Source organism: Poecile atricapillus, chromosome 10 (genome assembly GCF_030490865.1).
Source record: "Poecile atricapillus isolate bPoeAtr1 chromosome 10, bPoeAtr1.hap1, whole genome shotgun sequence".
In the NCBI taxonomy this organism is placed as follows: Eukaryota; Metazoa; Chordata; class Aves; order Passeriformes; family Paridae; genus Poecile; species Poecile atricapillus.
The window spans coordinates 18,036,462-18,055,322 of NC_081258.1; the positions used below are offsets into that span (position 1 = coordinate 18,036,462).

Consider the following 18,861-nt stretch of genomic DNA (forward strand, 5'->3'; position numbering starts at 1 on the left):
AATTAAACCAACCATATTTACTGTGTGATGGCATAAAAAAGAACCCCAATTCCAAGTTTCTCTCTATGGGAAGGACTTTTAAAAATACCCAGCTCCAAATCTGCAGGCTGACCAAGCAGATGTTAGTCTCTAATCTTATTTCCTGTGAACAGGTTATAAAACTGCAACAGGTATGAAAGCAAGATCACAGAAAGCCAGTTTGCATTCTTCCAGGAAACACTGAACATTTGAGACACTTCCATCAATAAAATCAGGCACTTTTGGGTTAAATTTGGGTGTTCACAGCTATTGGTAACTGCAGATACGATTTTCCACTGTAGGTTTCAATGTGAGCCCATCTCTAGGTTACTGGGCTCTGTATGTTAAATCATCCAGCTACATTTATTAATGAATAAATATTTTATACAAATATTAAATACCATGAAAAGCAGAAATTAGCAGTATCATGTGAACCTTGAAAAAGCAACAAGTCAAATATTTATTTGTGCAGCAAACCCCAAGTTTGTTGTGATGGCAGAAGTGGCAGAAGCTGTTTATGTATCTATTTTCTAATGGTATGAGTTTAAGAAATTTGTATATTTATAGAATTAAAATAGCAGTCATGCTATTGGGTAGGATAAGCACACCAGTATGTGCTGCCATGAAGTTTTGAGCTGGAAATTCCATATTCCAGCCCTAGAAATGTTTATAAAGCAGGTCAGAGAGTATCAGCAATGCCAAGTGACTGAAGGGATCAGTCAGCACAGCCACTTAACTCTGGGCTCAAAAGCTAAAGGCTGAAATGTGCTCGGTTTGATGGGTCATTCTAAAAGAAAAATGTGGTTCTGAAAAGAAACCTGTTCAGAGAAAAAGGTTTAAAAGAAAGAAGATGTTTCCATGTGTTTATTTGGTTTTGCTTGCTATGATCTTCTGCTGGGTAAAGCAGAACATGAAGCAGGAAAATGAGCTTAATGTCACTTTTCTTGTATCTTGTTTCATTGGTGATAAAACATTTTTATAACACTGGAAAGCCTGTATAGGACAAGATCTTTTTTTTTTGAGTGAACAACTTCATTTTAGTTAAACTCTTACATGATATAATTTACCTGCTGTAAAACCCAGATAAGTGACATAGTTTGGTGCTATCACATTCCAGAACATGTCAGGATTTGATGAGCTATGAATGTTGTATTTAGTAGTATACATTTTTAAAGGTTTTTTTTTCCCTGACATTCTACTGAACACTCTGAATCCTTCCCTGAATGTCTTTTTATTTCTGCTGGGAAATGTTCCTGTTATACAATTTTGGTTCCTTGCTGAAGACACAATCCATATTCATGCTTATTTTTTGACCTCTTAGTGAGAGATGAAGGTTTGATCACTTAAAATACATTTTTTACAAGCATATTTTTCTGTGGCCAAAACTTACAATTTCTCTGCATTATTCAGCATGAAGGTCATTTATCTCCTGATAAAAACAAAGCTTTCTAAGTGGTGTCTGTAGTAAAATCAGGGCAGTTGGGTAAACCAGAGCAGTCTGTCTGTTGGCTGCTCCGTGTGATGGTGAGAGCTGCTTGCAGAACACCGAGTGCCATCTACTGAACACTGGTGTGAGCCTGGCCTGGGAAGGAGGGGATACAAAACCATGTGAATAAAACATTTCACCTCCACAAAAACAAGCAGAAAAACTGGTTCCTCTCATTCCTCTTTCCTTGTTTGGTGTAAAATGAAACCAACACAGAAGTTCTAAAATAATTCTTCATGGCCTTCTTTAGGTTTGAGAAAATATTTTGAGATCTTTCTGCCTTCCTACACAGATGCAATAATTTTAAGTTTTTTTGTTTTTTTGTTTTTTTGCAGTTGGTTTTGCTTTCCTTATAGAACCATAGAATCAACCACATCCCTCCCAAACATGGGTTTAGGAGCCTTTTGTTATTTACTTGGTGCCGTAACAGCAAACCTTTAATTCTACAAAAGACCTCAGCTAAAAGCAGAATAGTTTACTGTTTTTGATAGGCTCCATGAGGTTGATGGATTGCTGCTGATTTCAGCTCCAAAATCAAACTCCTGGGATCGATTGGACTGAGTTTCTCTGTGTGTTCTGCATTGACCCAGCAAGTTACTTAATAGTGATAGATTTATAAATAAGTTACTCCAAATAAAAGAAATTATCTTATGTTTGAACCAGCAATATATTGATGAGAAGTCACCTTGCCAGGCCAAAGGAGAAGAACCTGTTTTGGTGATGTAGCAGAACTGAGTGAGGAGCTCATGCAATTTGCCACTAATTGTTTTATTGAAAGTAAAGTCCAGTCATTATGTTTGCTGTGTCTGTCAACTTAAAAAGAAGGTGACAGGAACAATGGAATAGAGACAGGACTATGCCGAGTCACAGAGCAGAATTTGGTGAATAAGTTTCGTTTTCCTCTTTTTAGGCACTGTTTCTAAAGTTTCTAAATAAGATACTGTCTGTACTGAAAGAGACTTGTTGCAATTAGATTAGCAGAAATAATGACACTTGGAGCTATAATTAAATACATTTAAAGCAAATCATGCTGTATTGTTAAAATAGCTCCCCATTGCTTAAAAAGAATTCAGATTTTAGCACACACCTATCATCTTTAGGAAAGATCTGTACTGGGATGTTAAGTTCCTTAATTGACATAGGGGAGTGCACTCCTCAAGGGGAGTGTATTGGAGTAAAATACCACAGGATGATTTTCCAGCACCTTGTGACTTCAGTGACACTTTTGGGAATAGATAAACCAAGGTTGAATCTGATCTGTGCAAGAAGTCCCTGTGTTGCCTTGGAGCATCAGCTTCAAAAGTCTCTGCAAGGACTTCCTCTTCTAGGACATTTCAAGTTTTAAAATATTGCTGTTCCCCAGTAGATTTTAACAGCTCAAAACACTGCAAGATTTCTCTTCCATTGCATATTTGTTTCTACTGTCTGTTTAATTCCAGTCTTGTCACAGCAAACCTCTTTGTTTGAAATTAGTTGCCTTTATTTAATTCTTCTTACTTTGTACTAGTGTATACTTTTATTTCTGTTATGCCTTTAATTGACCCCTGGAACTCTGTTAGTGATCTTTGTGGGTCCCAGAGATCCCTTTCTTGGGTTTTTGAGTCACAGTTTTGCAATAGGAGGAGCAAATGTTCCTGCAACACTCACTGGGACGAGCTCTGGAATTTACTCCTTTTTTGATCATTTGGTTTGTGGGTGCATGACAAAGGGGTCTTGCTGATTGCTGTAATTCAAAAATTCAAAATTTTTTCACTTCCAATTTTTGGTGCTAAGAGGATTTAATCAATTTTTTGACTGACTATACCCAGGCTTAACTTTCTGCTGGAATAACTGACTTTCCAATTCTCCCTTTGCCAAATACAACATTCTACACAGGAATTATTTTTCCAGTTGATACAGCTGATTCAGCTTGATGAAAGCAGTGAAAAAATAAACATCTGCAACATAACCCTTGTTAAAAAAAAAAGTTTTGATTTCATTTTTGGACTCAAAATCATGTCTGTTAGTATTTGTGGATACTAAAAGGGGTTGAAAAGGATAAAGAAAGAGAAAAGATGACATTGGAATTCAGAAAATTGCTCAGATAAGGTTATCATAATTTGGAGTTTAGGAGAAGCATGAAGAAGAGAAAAAGAGAAATCTTTATCTCCAGAAGCAAAATAGGTGTGGGAATGTGGCATGGATAAAGTCCTGAAAGTTGGTGACAAACCAGTAAGTCAGAAGTCTGTGGGTTTGGTTTGAGATCTGATTTTATCCAAGTGCAGTGCAGGAATTGTTGTGTGTTGTGAAACATCTTGTAAGATCTCAGAATTAAGGGAAAGTGGTGGTGGAGCATAAAATTTACTGAGGAAGTGCCTTCCTAACATGTTAAATGAAATAAATTATGGTTGACTGAGATATTTTAAAATAAATAAATAAATCCTGTGAGGCATGCTAGAACTGCAAATTACACCTTAAGATTAATAGTTTTAGCAGGTAATGTTGTCATGAGAGATGAAGACCAGTGAAGCATTTCAGAAAGTTCCTGGGTGAAATGTAAGCAAGGAAAATAAAAGAAGAAATAAATTCTGTCTTTCGATGTGTCACTACGCAGCAGATGCTTGTTGATCCTTCAGGAATTACATTAGAGCTATTTGACTACTCAGAAAAGACTTTTACTGTGTTAATTCACCTAATTTGAGACTCATTGACTAAATCTTCCTTTATTCACAGTTAATGTAGAGAGATGGTCTAACATGTTAACAGTGACAAAGATTCAGCTGAGAGAGACAGAAGAGGTAATTTGAAATGACATTTTATTTTGGATCAGGCTGCCCTTGGAATATCTTCCCACCACATCCGTGTCTGCAAACTACTTTTCTGCTATAATAATGTGGAAACTGTTCCGATAATTTCTTTTTTTCTATGAATGAAATATAGATCTAATAGAAAAAAATCCACTACACTGCTGGACTGAAGCAGAGAAACTTCTCAGTGTGTGTGATCTGGGGTGTGCTGGTCTGTTTAGCTGCTCTTACCAGGAGGATCAGCTGTCTGAATTACAAAAATATCTGCCACAAACACCCTTTGGAAATACCAAAACAACTGGGCAAAATATGAAATTCAAGAAAGCTTACTGTAAAAAAAAAGCAGCAAAAACTCCTTTAGTTTGGAATGAGAGGGCAGGATGAAGAGAGCTGTGTTACCTCCAGAGCTTGCGCGTCACCGCAGCTGCTGAGGGCGTGGGGTGCAGCAGGGCAGGGAAAGCCAAGAGCAAACTATGAATCCTTCTGGGCTATATTTGATATATTTACCCACACACACGTCAAATTTCTTAATATAACAGCTTTCCAAGCTCTGATGCTATTGAGGGGGATCGATGAACTCACTTTTACTGGCAAGTGTAACCAAACACACAGCAGGGAGTGTGTCGTGGAGATGGTGCTTCCCACACCTTTTATCATCAGCATGGAAATGTGTCAGCTTTGGCTCAGCAAACTGGCAGCAAAGTGACAAATGTTTACTAGCCAGGGATGTGAGGAGGGAGGAGAGGGCTGCTCCATGGCAGGAACGTGGTCAAACAGGCAGGTTCCAGTTGGTAAAGTGGGTGCACTGAGTAAAGGAGAGGCTGCCAGGGCTTGGGAAAGGAGTTAGAGAGGGAGATTTAGCAGCAGAATAAAAAAAAAATAATAAATAAATAAATGAAATCCTAAATAATTAAATAAATAACTGAGAAAGGAACTGTGTAGATACAAAAACAGAACACTTAACAGGTTATCATCCCAACCTATGTGCTGGAAAAGGGGTGTGGCAGACACCTTGTACCACAATCCAATCCTTCACAGCATCCTTCTGTGATGGGAGCTTTGCAGCTCTGAAATGTTCATGGGCATTGTAACACGTGGCCCTTAGCATCTGCAGCATGGTCATCTCGATCCTGAAAGCAGAGACAAATTAATCTCATCTAGTTCCCTTTTCCTGGCTTCTGGGGATCAACCTTCCAAAAGGTGAAGTTTAGGAATGCTATAGAATCGCATCTTACAAGGCTGCGACAAGTATAGTGTGCAAAATATGGTGATATCATTTCAAATTTCGAATAGCAGAGCAATTTTATTGTCAGGAAAAGCAAATTTTTCAGGAACTTCACCAGGAAAACACTTGTCTCTCAAGTGTTTTCTCCACTGACACTTGGATCCCAAGCACTCTTATTTTGCTCTTGGATGGGTTTGAAGTCCTGGCTGCAGCTGTCCACGGGAGCACTGACAGGGTGAAGAGGATGAGCTGTCACCCCAGGAATGGTGACAGGGCTGGAAACTCGTGCTGCAAGGCAGCAGGGACCTGCAGGCCCTCCAGTGCAGCCTGTAAAGTGCTTTTGTAATTGCTTGTTTCGTTACTTAAAACCAGGGAGACCTGATGTGTTACCTCTGTTCTAGCCCGGTATCAGCCCGAGTGAGCCTTGACTTCAAAGACCTTTTCCTACTCATTTGCAGGAACAGATATTTTAAGCAATAATAACAAAGCCAAATATACATATGTGTGATATATCCCTGACATTTGCACTGACCTTTATTTCTTATGCCTAAAGAAGTCAGTTTTCTTGTCACCAACGCATTTGAGATCTTACATTTTAGTTCTAGGTCTGATTAACTACGGGCTCCCTCTGACCCTGTTGCTTCTTGCATCCTTCCACGAGTTGAATTCTGTTAAACTCTTGCCACTTCCTCCACTTTTAGAGTTATTTTTGAGCAGCCAGAATGGTGAGCAGTGTCAAATAATGCCAGGAGCTATTTAAAAGTGCAAAGCTATATTTTTTTTCAGTTTTTCTTTTGTAAGTGTCTTTGTTGCTTTTGTGGTGCAGCACAGTCTAAAAATTCTGGCACAGCTTATGTCTTAATCCTTTATTTCAGTCCTACTTTGTCTCTTTTTTGATTTCTTGAATATTTTTGTGGTGATTAGACTTGATTGCTTTGGTGAATCCTGATGCCTCCTCTCTCTCCCCCACCCCTGCTCCCTTTTTGAGGGGATCAACATGTGCTATCTTGTGATATGAAAAGATTTTAATTAGTATTTACATGATCATCCTTAATACTTTTGGTCTGTGTGAAGTGCACGTGGCTCCTTGAAGAGCTGTGTTGCTCCACAGATTTGAGGGATGTTCTCGTTTGTTCACCGGGGTTATTTTTGGAGTAGGCATTCTCATTTCAACTTCTAGATAATATTTAACAGGATGTATGCTTCAGAAGTTATTTTAATTCGATTTTTGTAGCCATATGAGAGATTCTTTGAGGCTTTCTGTTGTGAGGATGCATAAAATTATTTTCACTTGTGTTTTTGTGTCTTTACAGATGTGGAATAGTGTGTAATGGGGGGAAAAATAATATACTGTCAGGACAATTGGGTTTTCAAAGATCTTTCAAAGGTGTTTTGATTTTAATAGGATATATTATCCAGTCTCATAAGGCACTTTGAAAAATCATACTGTGCACATGTTGGTAGCTTAATAATCTTTGTAAATCTAATTTTACATTACTTGCTCAGCAAGAGATGGAATATCACTATCAGTCTTGTGTGAAGAGATCAAAAACCCAGATTCAAGCTTGATTTAAATTTTTTTCTGGTCTGTGGCTTTGGTGAAGTCATTTCATCTCTGTCTCCCACCCTTTGCCTATCTTATTTATGTGATTGATTCTCTTTTGAAACACTCTGTGGCTGTTGGTCCCATCAGTTCAATCATAATTAATTGGGACAGTTACAATTTAAACACCTCACACCTCCTTTATGTCCATCCTAAAATGGGGATTTTGGGGGGTTTGGAAGGTTTGTAAATGCACCCAGAATCTCTGGGGAAGCTCTGTGAGGATGGCAGGAGACTGGAGCTCCCATCCCTGCAGCCCACAGAAGAGAGAATTTGGGATAATGTCAGAGTCTTCCCTCTGTGCTCCCAATTCCTCTTTCCCTGTGAGTTTGTGCATAAGTCACCAGTTAAACCCAGTTTTCTCTCATGAGATCTCATGAGACATTTCTCAGAGAGACTGGAATTTACAGGGATACATCCGGGGCAAAAGATGGACCAAAGCTTTGCAAAATTGCTGGTTACTGGTGTCTGATATTATATAAAACCTTAAATGTTCTGTGAATGTCAAAAGGAATCTTTGCAAAGAGTTGTTTATTACAAATATATAAACTTTAAAAATAAGAAATCTTAAAATAATAGTCACAAGAACTTACAAGTGAATCTTGTCTGCTCCAAACTGACTTAAAAAAACCCTGAAAATACCAATTATTTCTTGCTGACACCTTTGTTTTTATAACTTAAAACCAACCTCAGGAATAGATGGTAAAAAAATATGAGATTAAATTATTCATATTGTGGTTTTATTTTTTCAGTTGACATGCAAAAAATCTGCTACACAATCCCAAATTGTTTATTTTATATTTTAATGAGGTGAAAGCATCAAAATAATTTTTGGAATTGGGTTTAGTGTACAGAAAAATCAGAGTTCCTTTTGGTGTAAGATTTTTATGAGTATGTAATTAATGTATTTTTTCTGTAGTTTATGCCATCATTGTCTACAATTCTGGGGCTTTTTCTGTTCCTCCTCTGTGATTCTTTTTCATGGGAAAGGGACCATTTTATACTGAGAGCAGAGAAAAATTTTCAGGCTTTAAGTTGTACAAGAAAACAGCACTTTTTTAAATAATATTGTGATTCAGAGACACAGCTGGGGAAGAAAATGCATTTCCTGTGACACTAATGGTGGCACAGTGTATACATCCAATTAGATAATGAATTCATAATTGCTTGGTTTTGAGTTATGGAGCAGTTTAATACATTAAAACCAAAAAATATTAAATATATAACATTGTAGCTTCATTTTGCAGCAATGAGCATATTCCACTGATGACATTTTTAAGGAATATTGTGGCTTTCCTGGATTTTCTGTGCCAAGTTTTCCAGTGGAAAAAGAGTTTCTGATGATATCTCAAGGCAACAGGAGCTGCAGGTGCAAGGAGCTTTTGGGGCTGGCCTGTACTGATTGAAAAAGTGGCCAAGAAAATGTTTTTGTGCTTCATCCTGCAAGGGAAGGGTGAACAATAGATTTATTGCACAAAAAAATAATGTGGAAAATGTGCAGAAAGTTATTATTTACTTAAATTTAATTAAGGCTCTAAATTTTTTGACTTGGGCTGGTATTGTTTAAAGAAAAACCAGTTAAAATTACATGGGAATGTTGATTTATTGTCACAGTCCCCCACAGATAAACCCCCTTACTGACAGGTTCAGATGCAACTTTAGCTTTGGAAAGGCAATAGGTTCTTTTTAGTCAAAAGTGTATAATCTTGGAAGAACTTGCTGTGTTATGCTTCACAAATTAAAATATGATGTAGACCCTGACCTTTCAGTCTACTGATGTGACTAATTATTAAAATATTAAGCCCACTGCCTTCAAATCCAGAGATAAAAAGCACATATTTGAGTGTTTATAATATTAAATTCCTCTTCCTTTTCTTAAAATTTCTATTAATGAGTCTACAAACCTTCTGAAGTGATCAAAGAAGATGAAGTGACTTTTACTAAAGAATTCATTCTTTGTCATTTTGGAGAGATAGAAGTCTTGGGGTTTTTTAAAATTTTATTTAATTGGTGAACACTGTTAAGAGATAGTTGTGCTAAGATAATAAGAACTATGTAATAATTAATTTTGGAGATGGATGCAGTAGCAAGTAATTGTGCTGGGTTTTGCCATCATCTCTACAGTTGTGCTGTGGTGGTGGACAGAATTATGTTTACTTCCAAGAAATTGGGTATTTTTGTTTTGCATCCTCTCCATCTCTTACAGAGCAATATAACTATTGGCTCATGTTTTATTCATACTCTTAAATCAGGAAAATTTACTTGTAATTAGTTTCTCTTTGTCTGAACTATTGTCTTCTCTGAGTTGTGTTAGGTAATTGCACAAAATTCTTACTATAGCCCTTCACTATAAAGAGAATTTCTTTACTACATTTTATGACCTAGAGATGTCCAAATTTTTCCTTTGTTACCAGGAAATTGCCTGAATGAAAGATCCATAAGTCCATTGTCTTTCCTCAATGTCAATCCACACTTAAAAACTGATGATAAGTAAACTTAACAAGTGTTCTCAATAATTAATCTGATCAATAAATAAATCTAGCAGTGATTAGAATAACTGAGGTGGAGCAGGTGGTGGTGTTGTGTTTTGGTATTTTGGATGGTGCAGTGCTCCTGTGAAGCTGAGGATGAGGAACAAGTAGAAAAAACATCTGTTGAAACAAATAGAAAAATTCTGTGAGAAACATTCCTGTGGGCAACAAATTGGAAATTAAAATTAGGTGGCAGGTAATGACTAAATAGCCTGTCTTAGGCCTTGAAGATAATTAAGCACTAAAAGATATTCCAGATTTACTTATGAAAGTCTCCAAATTTATGATGTAATTTTATGTGGGCCATTGGCTGGCTGGTTGCAAAGTGAAAATAGACATTTATATGCAGAGAGGGAAGGTGGCTCTCCAGAACCATTTCACCAAAAGCAATAAATGAATGAAAACAACCCTTCTGTGAAGAGAAACCTTTGAAATTACTTGAAGTAATGGTAAGAACGAGACTGGTTATCTTCTCATGTAAATGTTATTGCTGACTGCAGAGTAGAAAGGATTCAAGGCTGTTTAAAATAATGCAGAAAGCTTAAAATGAGCAACTTTGAATAAGCTTAACTTCTGGTGAGTTCATTATATTTGGGGTGATGAAATATCCTTGCTCTGCATATGCTGAGGGAAATTGGATGGGAAGTCTAGAAATAGTTCATTCTGAGAAGGGAGAGGGTTCAGTAGGAGTTTGCCAGATAGGATAAAATCTATTCCTGCCTGCACTTTGGGGGTTTGTGTTGCTTTTCCCTGTTCCATTGCTGTGCCTGATTTGATCAGGGTTTCTGTGCTATATCAGAGGCCCCAGCCAAAATCTGCTTTGTATCTGGTCATGGAGTTCTGTGCTGTGAGGTGTAAAATTTCTCCTAAAGCCTTGATTTTCCTTTGTGGATTGCATGTAGACTTGTGTCAAAAATGAAACTGGGGTTTAGCCTCGAGAGTTCCTGAAAATCACAGGTTAGGTTACAATGAACATAACTTCATCATTAACATCGAGTCATGGAATGCTTTGGGTTGGAAGGGACCATCCAGTGTCCACCCCCATGAACATAATGCCATAACTTTTAAGTGGGAAAGCATCAGTTTTTCACAAAATAAACAGCTACAGAACTCTGCAGGTTGTTTTTCTTTCAGTTTATTCAACTCTGTCTTTATGCTTAGCACATATCCTTGGAGCTGCATTGTTATAGTCAGGTAGGAACTTAAACCCTTTCTGAATGTGCCGCTACAATTTCTTGTTATCAAAAGAATTAATTCAGTATCTTTCATACATCAGTCAAGTTTTACATGAAAACCAGATAGGCTTTCTTGCCTTCTGCATTGAAAAACTGAAATCTCGCAGTTCTGTAAGTTAGGACAATCTAATTTTCCACCTGGTTTTATTTACAGCCTGTTCAAAATGCCAATGTTGTCTTTTACTTGAATGCTTTTCTCACTTGCATGTGTTGGGTTTTTGGAAATAACAATGTACTTCTGTTGTTATTTTGTCAGCAGATTTTACGGATTTTTTTTGTTTTAGTTTTAATTTGGGGTGGGTTTTTTGTTGGTTTTTTTCAATGGGGAAGCTAGGTAAGATATCAACTTCTTTCACAAACAGGTCATATAAAGAATGATGGCCATAACTTCAGTGCTGCAGGCTTTTATTTTGAAAATATTGTAGAATGGATTTAAAAGGTGCTGGTGAGCTAAATCACTGCTTAGGATAGGTTTGAATATTATTGTACAAAGATTAATAAAATAAAGTCCTCTCTCATCTTAATAAAATGAAGAAGATATCATGTAACTGCTCCTACAGACTTGTCATGCCAAATTTTTTGGACAGTTGCTCTCAGATGGAGTGGACTTGGCAAAGATAAAGTAAATCTATTTCAGTCATTAATAAGAATCTCCTATTCTTTTCCTTAATCTGTGCAAGTCTGAGAAAAAAAACCCCAAAACTACTGTTAGATCAGACTTTGTTTTAAATGACTTACAAATTTGATAAAGCAGCTGAAGTAGCTTTTTAAATTTAGCAAAGCCTTTGTTCTTTCCAATGAACAGCACAGTCACTTGATACTGAGAGATAGATTAGGAGCAAATTATCTTGAATTTGAAAATTAATTTGCTGGAATTTCACAGAGAAATATTGCTATTCTTTCACTTCCCAAAGCAATTAACGTAGTTTTGATGAGCCAGTTTTACCATGAGAAAGTGTCCAGCTCTGGAGTCTTCGGCACAGCAATGACACGGATATTGGGGATGGAATGACATGGATATGGGGATCCAGAGGAGGCCACAAAAATCAGCAGAGGGCTGGGACACTTCTATAAGGACAAGCTCAGAGAGTTGGGGTGCTCAGCCCAGAGAGGAAAAGGCTCCAGGAAGACTTTAGAGCCCCTTTCAGGGGATTACAAGAAGGCTGGGGATAAATATTTAGCAGGGCCTGTTTGTTAGGAGTGATGGTTTTCAACATAAAGAGAAGAGATTTAAACTAGAGATAAGGAGAGGGGAATTACAATAAGGGTGGTAAAACACTCATGGGTTGCCCAGAGATGTGGTGGATGTCCCATCCCTGGAAAACCTTTGAGGCCAGATTGGATGGGACTTGGAGCATCCTGGTCCAGTGAAAGGTTTCCCTGCCCATGGCAGGGGGTGGAAATAGATGAACTTGAAAGGTCCCCTGCAAGCCAAATTATTTTATGATTCATTTTGTCAGCAGATTCCAACTGTAGCTAACACTGTATCTGACTAATGTCATTCAGGAATGGGATCACTTTTCCCTTCCCAATCCCCATCACATCCCATGACAAAGGTTCCTGCATTGACTTTGGAGTTCAGAGTTGAACAAGCCCAAAAGTTAAAGGGGAGGTGTTCCCAGAAATCTCCAGCTGTGCCAAAGCTTCGGGAATCATTCCAATCAGAATATTTTTAGGCCTTTAAGCTGTTAAGTCATATAATAAAAACTAAGGCTTGGGAAAGGCTCTAAAAACAATTGCCAGACAAGTGAGGGTAAGCAGTGAGTAGATGTTCAAATGGACTGTGACACTATTTACCAACAGTGCCTGTAAGTAGGTGTCTCACTCATAACAAATACTCCTACTCACACCCAACACACTGAATTAAAAGAGTGGAAAGTATTTACAAGCATTACAAAAACAGAGAAAGGTGATAATAAGCCATCCATTTTAATAAGGAATTAGGATTCTGACCTATTTCTTTCCCAGCAGGATTTATCACTAAGTTATAAATAACATACAGGTATAAGACAGGGCAATGAAGAATAAATTAACAGTATAAACAAAATGCTCAGAGGCTCCCAGCCCCTGCTGGCACCACTTTCTTAGGGAAAGACTGGGAGAGAGTGATATTAACGTCTGAGCTCAGGTTCATTTTCTGGCTGGCTTAACTCCATTAAAGAGTTGAGGCTGGGGATGGGGAGGGCAGGTGAGAATGATAGTGGTGTCTCAGACATGTTTATTGCTATATTTTATTGATTTCTTGTGAGGGGAGAGAACTGCAGGTATAACACACAGTTGCAATCTAAATTGATTTCTCTGTTGTTTAAGAAATTTTGGTGTAGTTTGCCCTGGTGACTCATTGGGACTTTGCACTGCACAAGGTTTGGAAGGTTGAGATGTACAATGGGGTCTTTCTCTCCAGTTTTTGGAAGTAAACAAAGTCCAAACAAATCTTCAGCTTGTGAATATACCAACTTGATTGAGACTGCAGATGTTATTTCATTCTTCCACACCTGATTAGAAAACCCAGAGAACTCTGAAAATGGCCTAACAAACATTTCATGCCATCACCATTGGGAAAGTGTCTGAATGTCTACAGAATTCCTGTTTTTTTTCCTCTTGATTTTGTTTTCTGCTTGTTTTTAAAAAGGTTTTTGAGAGAGCATCATTGTCAATTCCACCATGATAATTCTATATGTGTCTGCTGGAGATGTGCTTGATAAAAGTAAAAGAAATTCTAACCAAACCTTCACATGACTAGGATCAAATTTGCAAGGGGTCTTTTTTTGAGGATCTTTTTAAGCTCTAGTCTATTAATTCTTTGGGCAATAAGACATTTTTAAGCTGCCAGGGGATATCTCAGTTTGAATGTACATCTGTCTCTCTCTTTTGCTTAGAGGAGAAATCTGCTCTGAGCCTGCTCCAAAAGAATGGGCTGCAAGAGGCGTCTTTGGCAGGGTCTGGCTGCACCAACACTCATCAGAACTCCTTTCTTCTTACTCTCTTCTCCCTGTGCCCGTGAGCTCATGACTTCATTCCTTTTCCTGTTCACACAGCTGGAAGTTGAGGTGGTGGATATGAATGGGAAAACCATTGACGGCCCAGTCCGCCTGGACATCTCGGTCATCGATCAGAACGACAACAGGCCCATGTTCAAGGAGGGCCCCTACGTTGGTCATGTCATGGAGGGATCTGCCACAGGTGAGTCCGTGCCAGTCACAGCTCAGGGAACAGTGCCTGAACAAATTCTCCTCTGATAAATGTATTGTTGCCACGTTGTACAAGTTTTCTTGCTGATTTTGTGGCTCACTGGGTTCTTCCTCTGCGAAAAAGAAATGGGAGTGGCACAAATTTAGGACAACAGGTAATGATTTTCAAAAAAAAAGTCTGTGCAGTGAAAAAATAGAAGAAAAAGGAAAAAAAAAACCCTTAGAAATTAGTTGGAAATAGGAGTTTTGATCTAGGTTCATGTTTTTTATTCATCTCTGGAATCAATGAAGACAACCCCATGGATATGATTAAGATTCAAACAAAATACCACAAACAATTTCTGTGCAGAGTGGGAATTTCACTTTTTTTCCCACAAATTTAGTTACTGGAAGAGTTATTTTTATTTGTTTATGTAGCATGAGTCTAGCTAATAACACAAATTAATGAAAGCACATTATGAATAAACTAATGTTGTAGGGCAGATTGAAATACCGAACAATGCTGATAAACAGATGTAAATACAGATACAACAGTTGCAACAAAACAAAAACACATTGATAATTAAAGTTAGTAAGGAAAGTGTTCTGATTAAACTTCCTGTTTATATTGTCTGATGAAATTCTACAAGAGTAAGATATTCTTCCAAGAATGTGGGTACAGTCACCCAAGTTAAACTCTTCCCTTATATTATGTCAGTTTTCTGGTGAATTTTGCATTTTCACATAGAGTTCTATATATAAAACTATAAAAATTCTTCATATAGAAACCATCTTCATAAAATCCTCTGGGTATAAAATGCATTACAAGCTGCTCCTTCAACTGATTAAAATTTTGAGGTAAATGTTTATTTACCTCAAATCTGACAAGCATGTAATAAAGATTTTGATGATCTTTTCAGCCAAACAAGAAATGTTTCATATGTGAGAGTATGGCTGCCAGTGGAATACTCCTTTCTGTTGCAGGTCTCTAGTACATTTTTAAACTGGCAATTCTCTATTTTTATTATCAATAAACTCCCCTTGATTTTCCTTTTTTTCCCACTCCTTATATTGAAGTTTACACTTCTGGTCCAGTAGAGATGTTTCTCAGCCCAGCTTCCAGTGAATCCTTCTCTAATAGTTACATCCATTTTCTCCTATTGCTGCTTTGTAGTGACTCAGGTATCATTTAACATTTCAATTGCCTTTCCTGTTGGCCAAAGTTTGAACAATTTTTCTCAACTTTCCTTCCCTTTCCCTCCCTCCCTTCCCTCCAGGTATTCATCACATTAAGTTTCATAACCTCATTTGCCTGGTGTCAAGAGCACCAATGCTTGCAAAATTATTTTGTGCACAACTGAACCTGTGGAATCAGGGCTGGCTGGAATCAGTCAGTGCTCTCTATGCAGATGGCACCCACTCAGCCGAGATTTCCTGGTGTTTACATCTGTTTTCCATAGTTCTTCACAACTTATGGCACATATCTTCAAATTATTCATCAGGCTCTGCTATTTTATCACAGAGGTTATCAGAGAATATTCCGAGCTGGGAGGGACCCGCCAGCTGTCGTGCTGTTCCAAATCAAAGGTTACACTGCACAGCTTGATAGAAATCCTGATGTGTTTGCATGTGAGATTCCTGAGTCCTTCCCTTTGGATTGCAATTGTGCTGTATTTCATTTTTGAAGCTGAAAAAGAAAGGCTTTGCATTGGATGCATAGCCTTATTTCTTATCACAGCCACCTTCAGCTTCAATCAAACCCACTCACTGAAATTCTGCTAAAAATAAAAAAATGCTCAAGTAGGTATCTTGGATTTGTCTTGATATTCCCTGGGCCAAAGTGTAAATGTCCATGGATACAAATAAATCCAAGAGAGAGGCACAATTAGGTGGAGAAAGATGTAAATCTAGTGTGAAACTCATCCAAATAATTTGGGGCCTTTTTAAACCATTCAGACAATATTTTTACCTTATTTTAAATTATCCATTACAGGGTTCTTCTGTATTTTCCTGTTAGGCCACAATTTTATCAGTCACAAAATCAATGGAATTATCTAGAGACTTTCCACTCATTTATTGACTCTACAATTGAACTTAGATTTTGTCTATTCATCAAGAATATCAGAGAAGTACTGATAAATAAATCTTGGAGAGAGTTAGCATCAAAAACTTAAATATGTGAACCTTAATTTTAAAAGTCATGTGAATATTCATATTAGATTTCCCTGGTGTTGCTGTAACACATATTTTCCAGCTTTTTATTGTTTTATAATGTAACTTTTTTGATTTGAATGTTTTGATTTGATTTGATTTGAATGTTAATTCATTAATCAGGGAGCAACACAGAAATGACAGAAAACCTGTACCAAGCCCCTTTTAAGAATCTTCTTTTCTCTTGTATTTGAGATAGATATAAATCCAAAAAAACTGAAGAAAACATGGAAACAGTGTGTGATTTTTGTATTTATTTAATCTGCCTATGAATAATTAAAGAGCCTTTTGAGCACAGTCCCAGTGAGGATGGTTTGGATGGTGTTTAAATAGATTTTTTTATGTCACTAAGGCCATTCACATTTTTGTGTGTGTGATTTTTAAACTCACAGTAAACACCACTGGTTATTTGGGCACCTGCAATTTCTGTGCCATCACATTTCTGGAGTGGCAGGTACCTGCCTATAATTACTGAGAATATAAACTGCATTACAATAAGTATTCATCTGAATTTCAAGCTAGGGCTTGCCAGACCTTATAATTAATGATAAAAATATGTGACTGCTAGGTGATATTGCTGCAGATTTATTTCTTGATATATAATTCCTAGGGAAATTTAATAATATAGTTAGTTACAGTAAATTAGCTCTTTTCAGGGAAAATTGTCATGGTTCTGAAAATAGCCCAGAGTCAAATCCTAACAAAGTACACTCTAACGTGTGCTTAAAGTGACCACAGATGTGCTGAGATTTCCATTAGGTCTTTTCCTGGAGGAATTGCAAACTAGGAGACTATTTATCATAAATAAATAAATTGGAAGACCAGCAGAAACTGTTTGAAGACAGAAGAAGCAGTTTGATTTGTTGTTTTTTTATTTATACCGGCTCTCATTTCTGTATGAGGTTGCAGTCAGCATATATGTACCAGGAAAATAATGGCTGAGCCTGATTCAGTGACACTGATGGCAATTTTTGGACTGACTGTAATGGGTTTTGTGTTCGCTGTACTGCTGATTTCTCATGTTTTTGTTTTCTGAGTTATGACCCAGTTTATTTCCTGTAGATCTCTGATTTTTCCAGCTGCCAGCTCAAGGGTTGGGGATCTGTGTCTTGCAGCAGCCTCCCCTCAGCACATTAATGAGGGTGACTCCAATCCCATGGATTCCACAGGCAGGCAGAAACATTTGGATATCTCGCTTTTAGAGGTTGGGAAGTGGAGGAGGGTTAAATGAACTTGGCAGCCACCTCATTTCTCTTGCTGGAGGCACTTAACAGAAATTATTTTAAACACATTTGACATTATGTGACTTACAACAATATGCTGCAAACCCGGTGGGGTAAAATCTTAACCGCAGTGGTTTAGCAAAATTGCTTGAGAATTGCATTAAAGAAAGGAACTTGTTTTCTGTGCTGCACAATAGCCTGGATCCATTGCAATCCAGCCAAGGAGCCTGGACTGACAGATGTCTATAAATAATTGCTGGAAATAAAGGGACACTTGGAGACATTTAGAGAGGAAACAGAAGGAATTAAGAAGAATAGCCTAGAGGGTTCTGCAGTATCATAAAATAGTAATTTGTAGAGATGGATAAAGCATGAGGAAGAGGCTGAGCATCATTGGTAGCTCTGAACTGGAAAATAGTGCAGTGGTTCAGGTAAACGAGAGCTGGTGCTGAAATGGTGCCTTTTTATTTAGAACCACCTGCCAGGATGGTTGGTTTGTTGGGTTTTTCTATACTTAACCTAACAATAAGTTTAATACATAAATTACTAGAAATGGGATTGTATGTGATAGATGGAGTCAAAAGAGTCCATGAAAGAGAAACAAAAGGCTGGCTGGCCTAGCAGAGTGGTAAAAATAAATTTATCACCATTGACTTTTACATACCTGCTTCTGGCTTTGATACATTTCAGATATTCTGGTGCTGTTTTCCAGACTCTCTTTATCTGTGCCTTGCAATCCCTGCTGGCTGCTGGCAGAAGAAGGTTGCCAAAGCTGTAAAATGAATCAAATTGCATTGAATTTGGTGAAGTCTCAAAGTCTTTCTCTTCCTTTTGACCTATAAATCCCAGGGGACAGAGGGATAGCAAAGGGTGTGTTTACAAGTCTTTTTTGTCTTTTTGCTGAAAGATTTAAAATGTTGAAAAAAGTCAAAGGAAGACATTAGCAAAGGATAGTAAAAGACATAATATATTTTTATTTAGGTAAAAGTAGAATCTGGAATTTTCCATTCTTCTGATTCTGCCTGCACCAGGGTTAGGGTGACAACTGAGTCTTTTTCTCACAGAAGTTAGAGTGTTGTGCATAAATGTTAATTTATTTTTTATTGAGTTGGGTTTTTGCAATATAAACTTAGAAGTATCTATAGATCTGACCTGCAAAGCAGAAATATATCAGAAAATTAACCTCAAAACTATCTCAAAATTAAATGTTTGAACCTGAAGTTTTTTGATTCATAGCTCCAGCACTCACAGCAATACTTAGATTTGGAGGAGATTTGAAATGTCAAATGTTACATATTTAATTATGGAATTGACTGCTATGAGCTCTTGTGGAAAACAAAATAATAAATTGGAATGAAACTGTAGATGAGGAA

The 18,861-nt window shown here is 37.4% G+C and overlaps 1 protein-coding gene across 2 annotated transcripts in view; it reads left to right on the forward strand.

Moving 5' to 3' along the window:
- Positions 1 to 18,861, forward strand: part of CDH13 (cadherin 13) — a 427,533-nt gene that overhangs the window by 234,589 nt on the left and 174,083 nt on the right. For both annotated transcript variants that reach the window (XM_058845796.1, XM_058845795.1), the window contains exon 6: positions 13,923 to 14,067. In XM_058845796.1, coding sequence (XP_058701779.1) covers positions 13,923 to 14,067 — 145 coding nt within the window. The remainder of the gene's footprint in view (positions 1 to 13,922; positions 14,068 to 18,861) is intronic.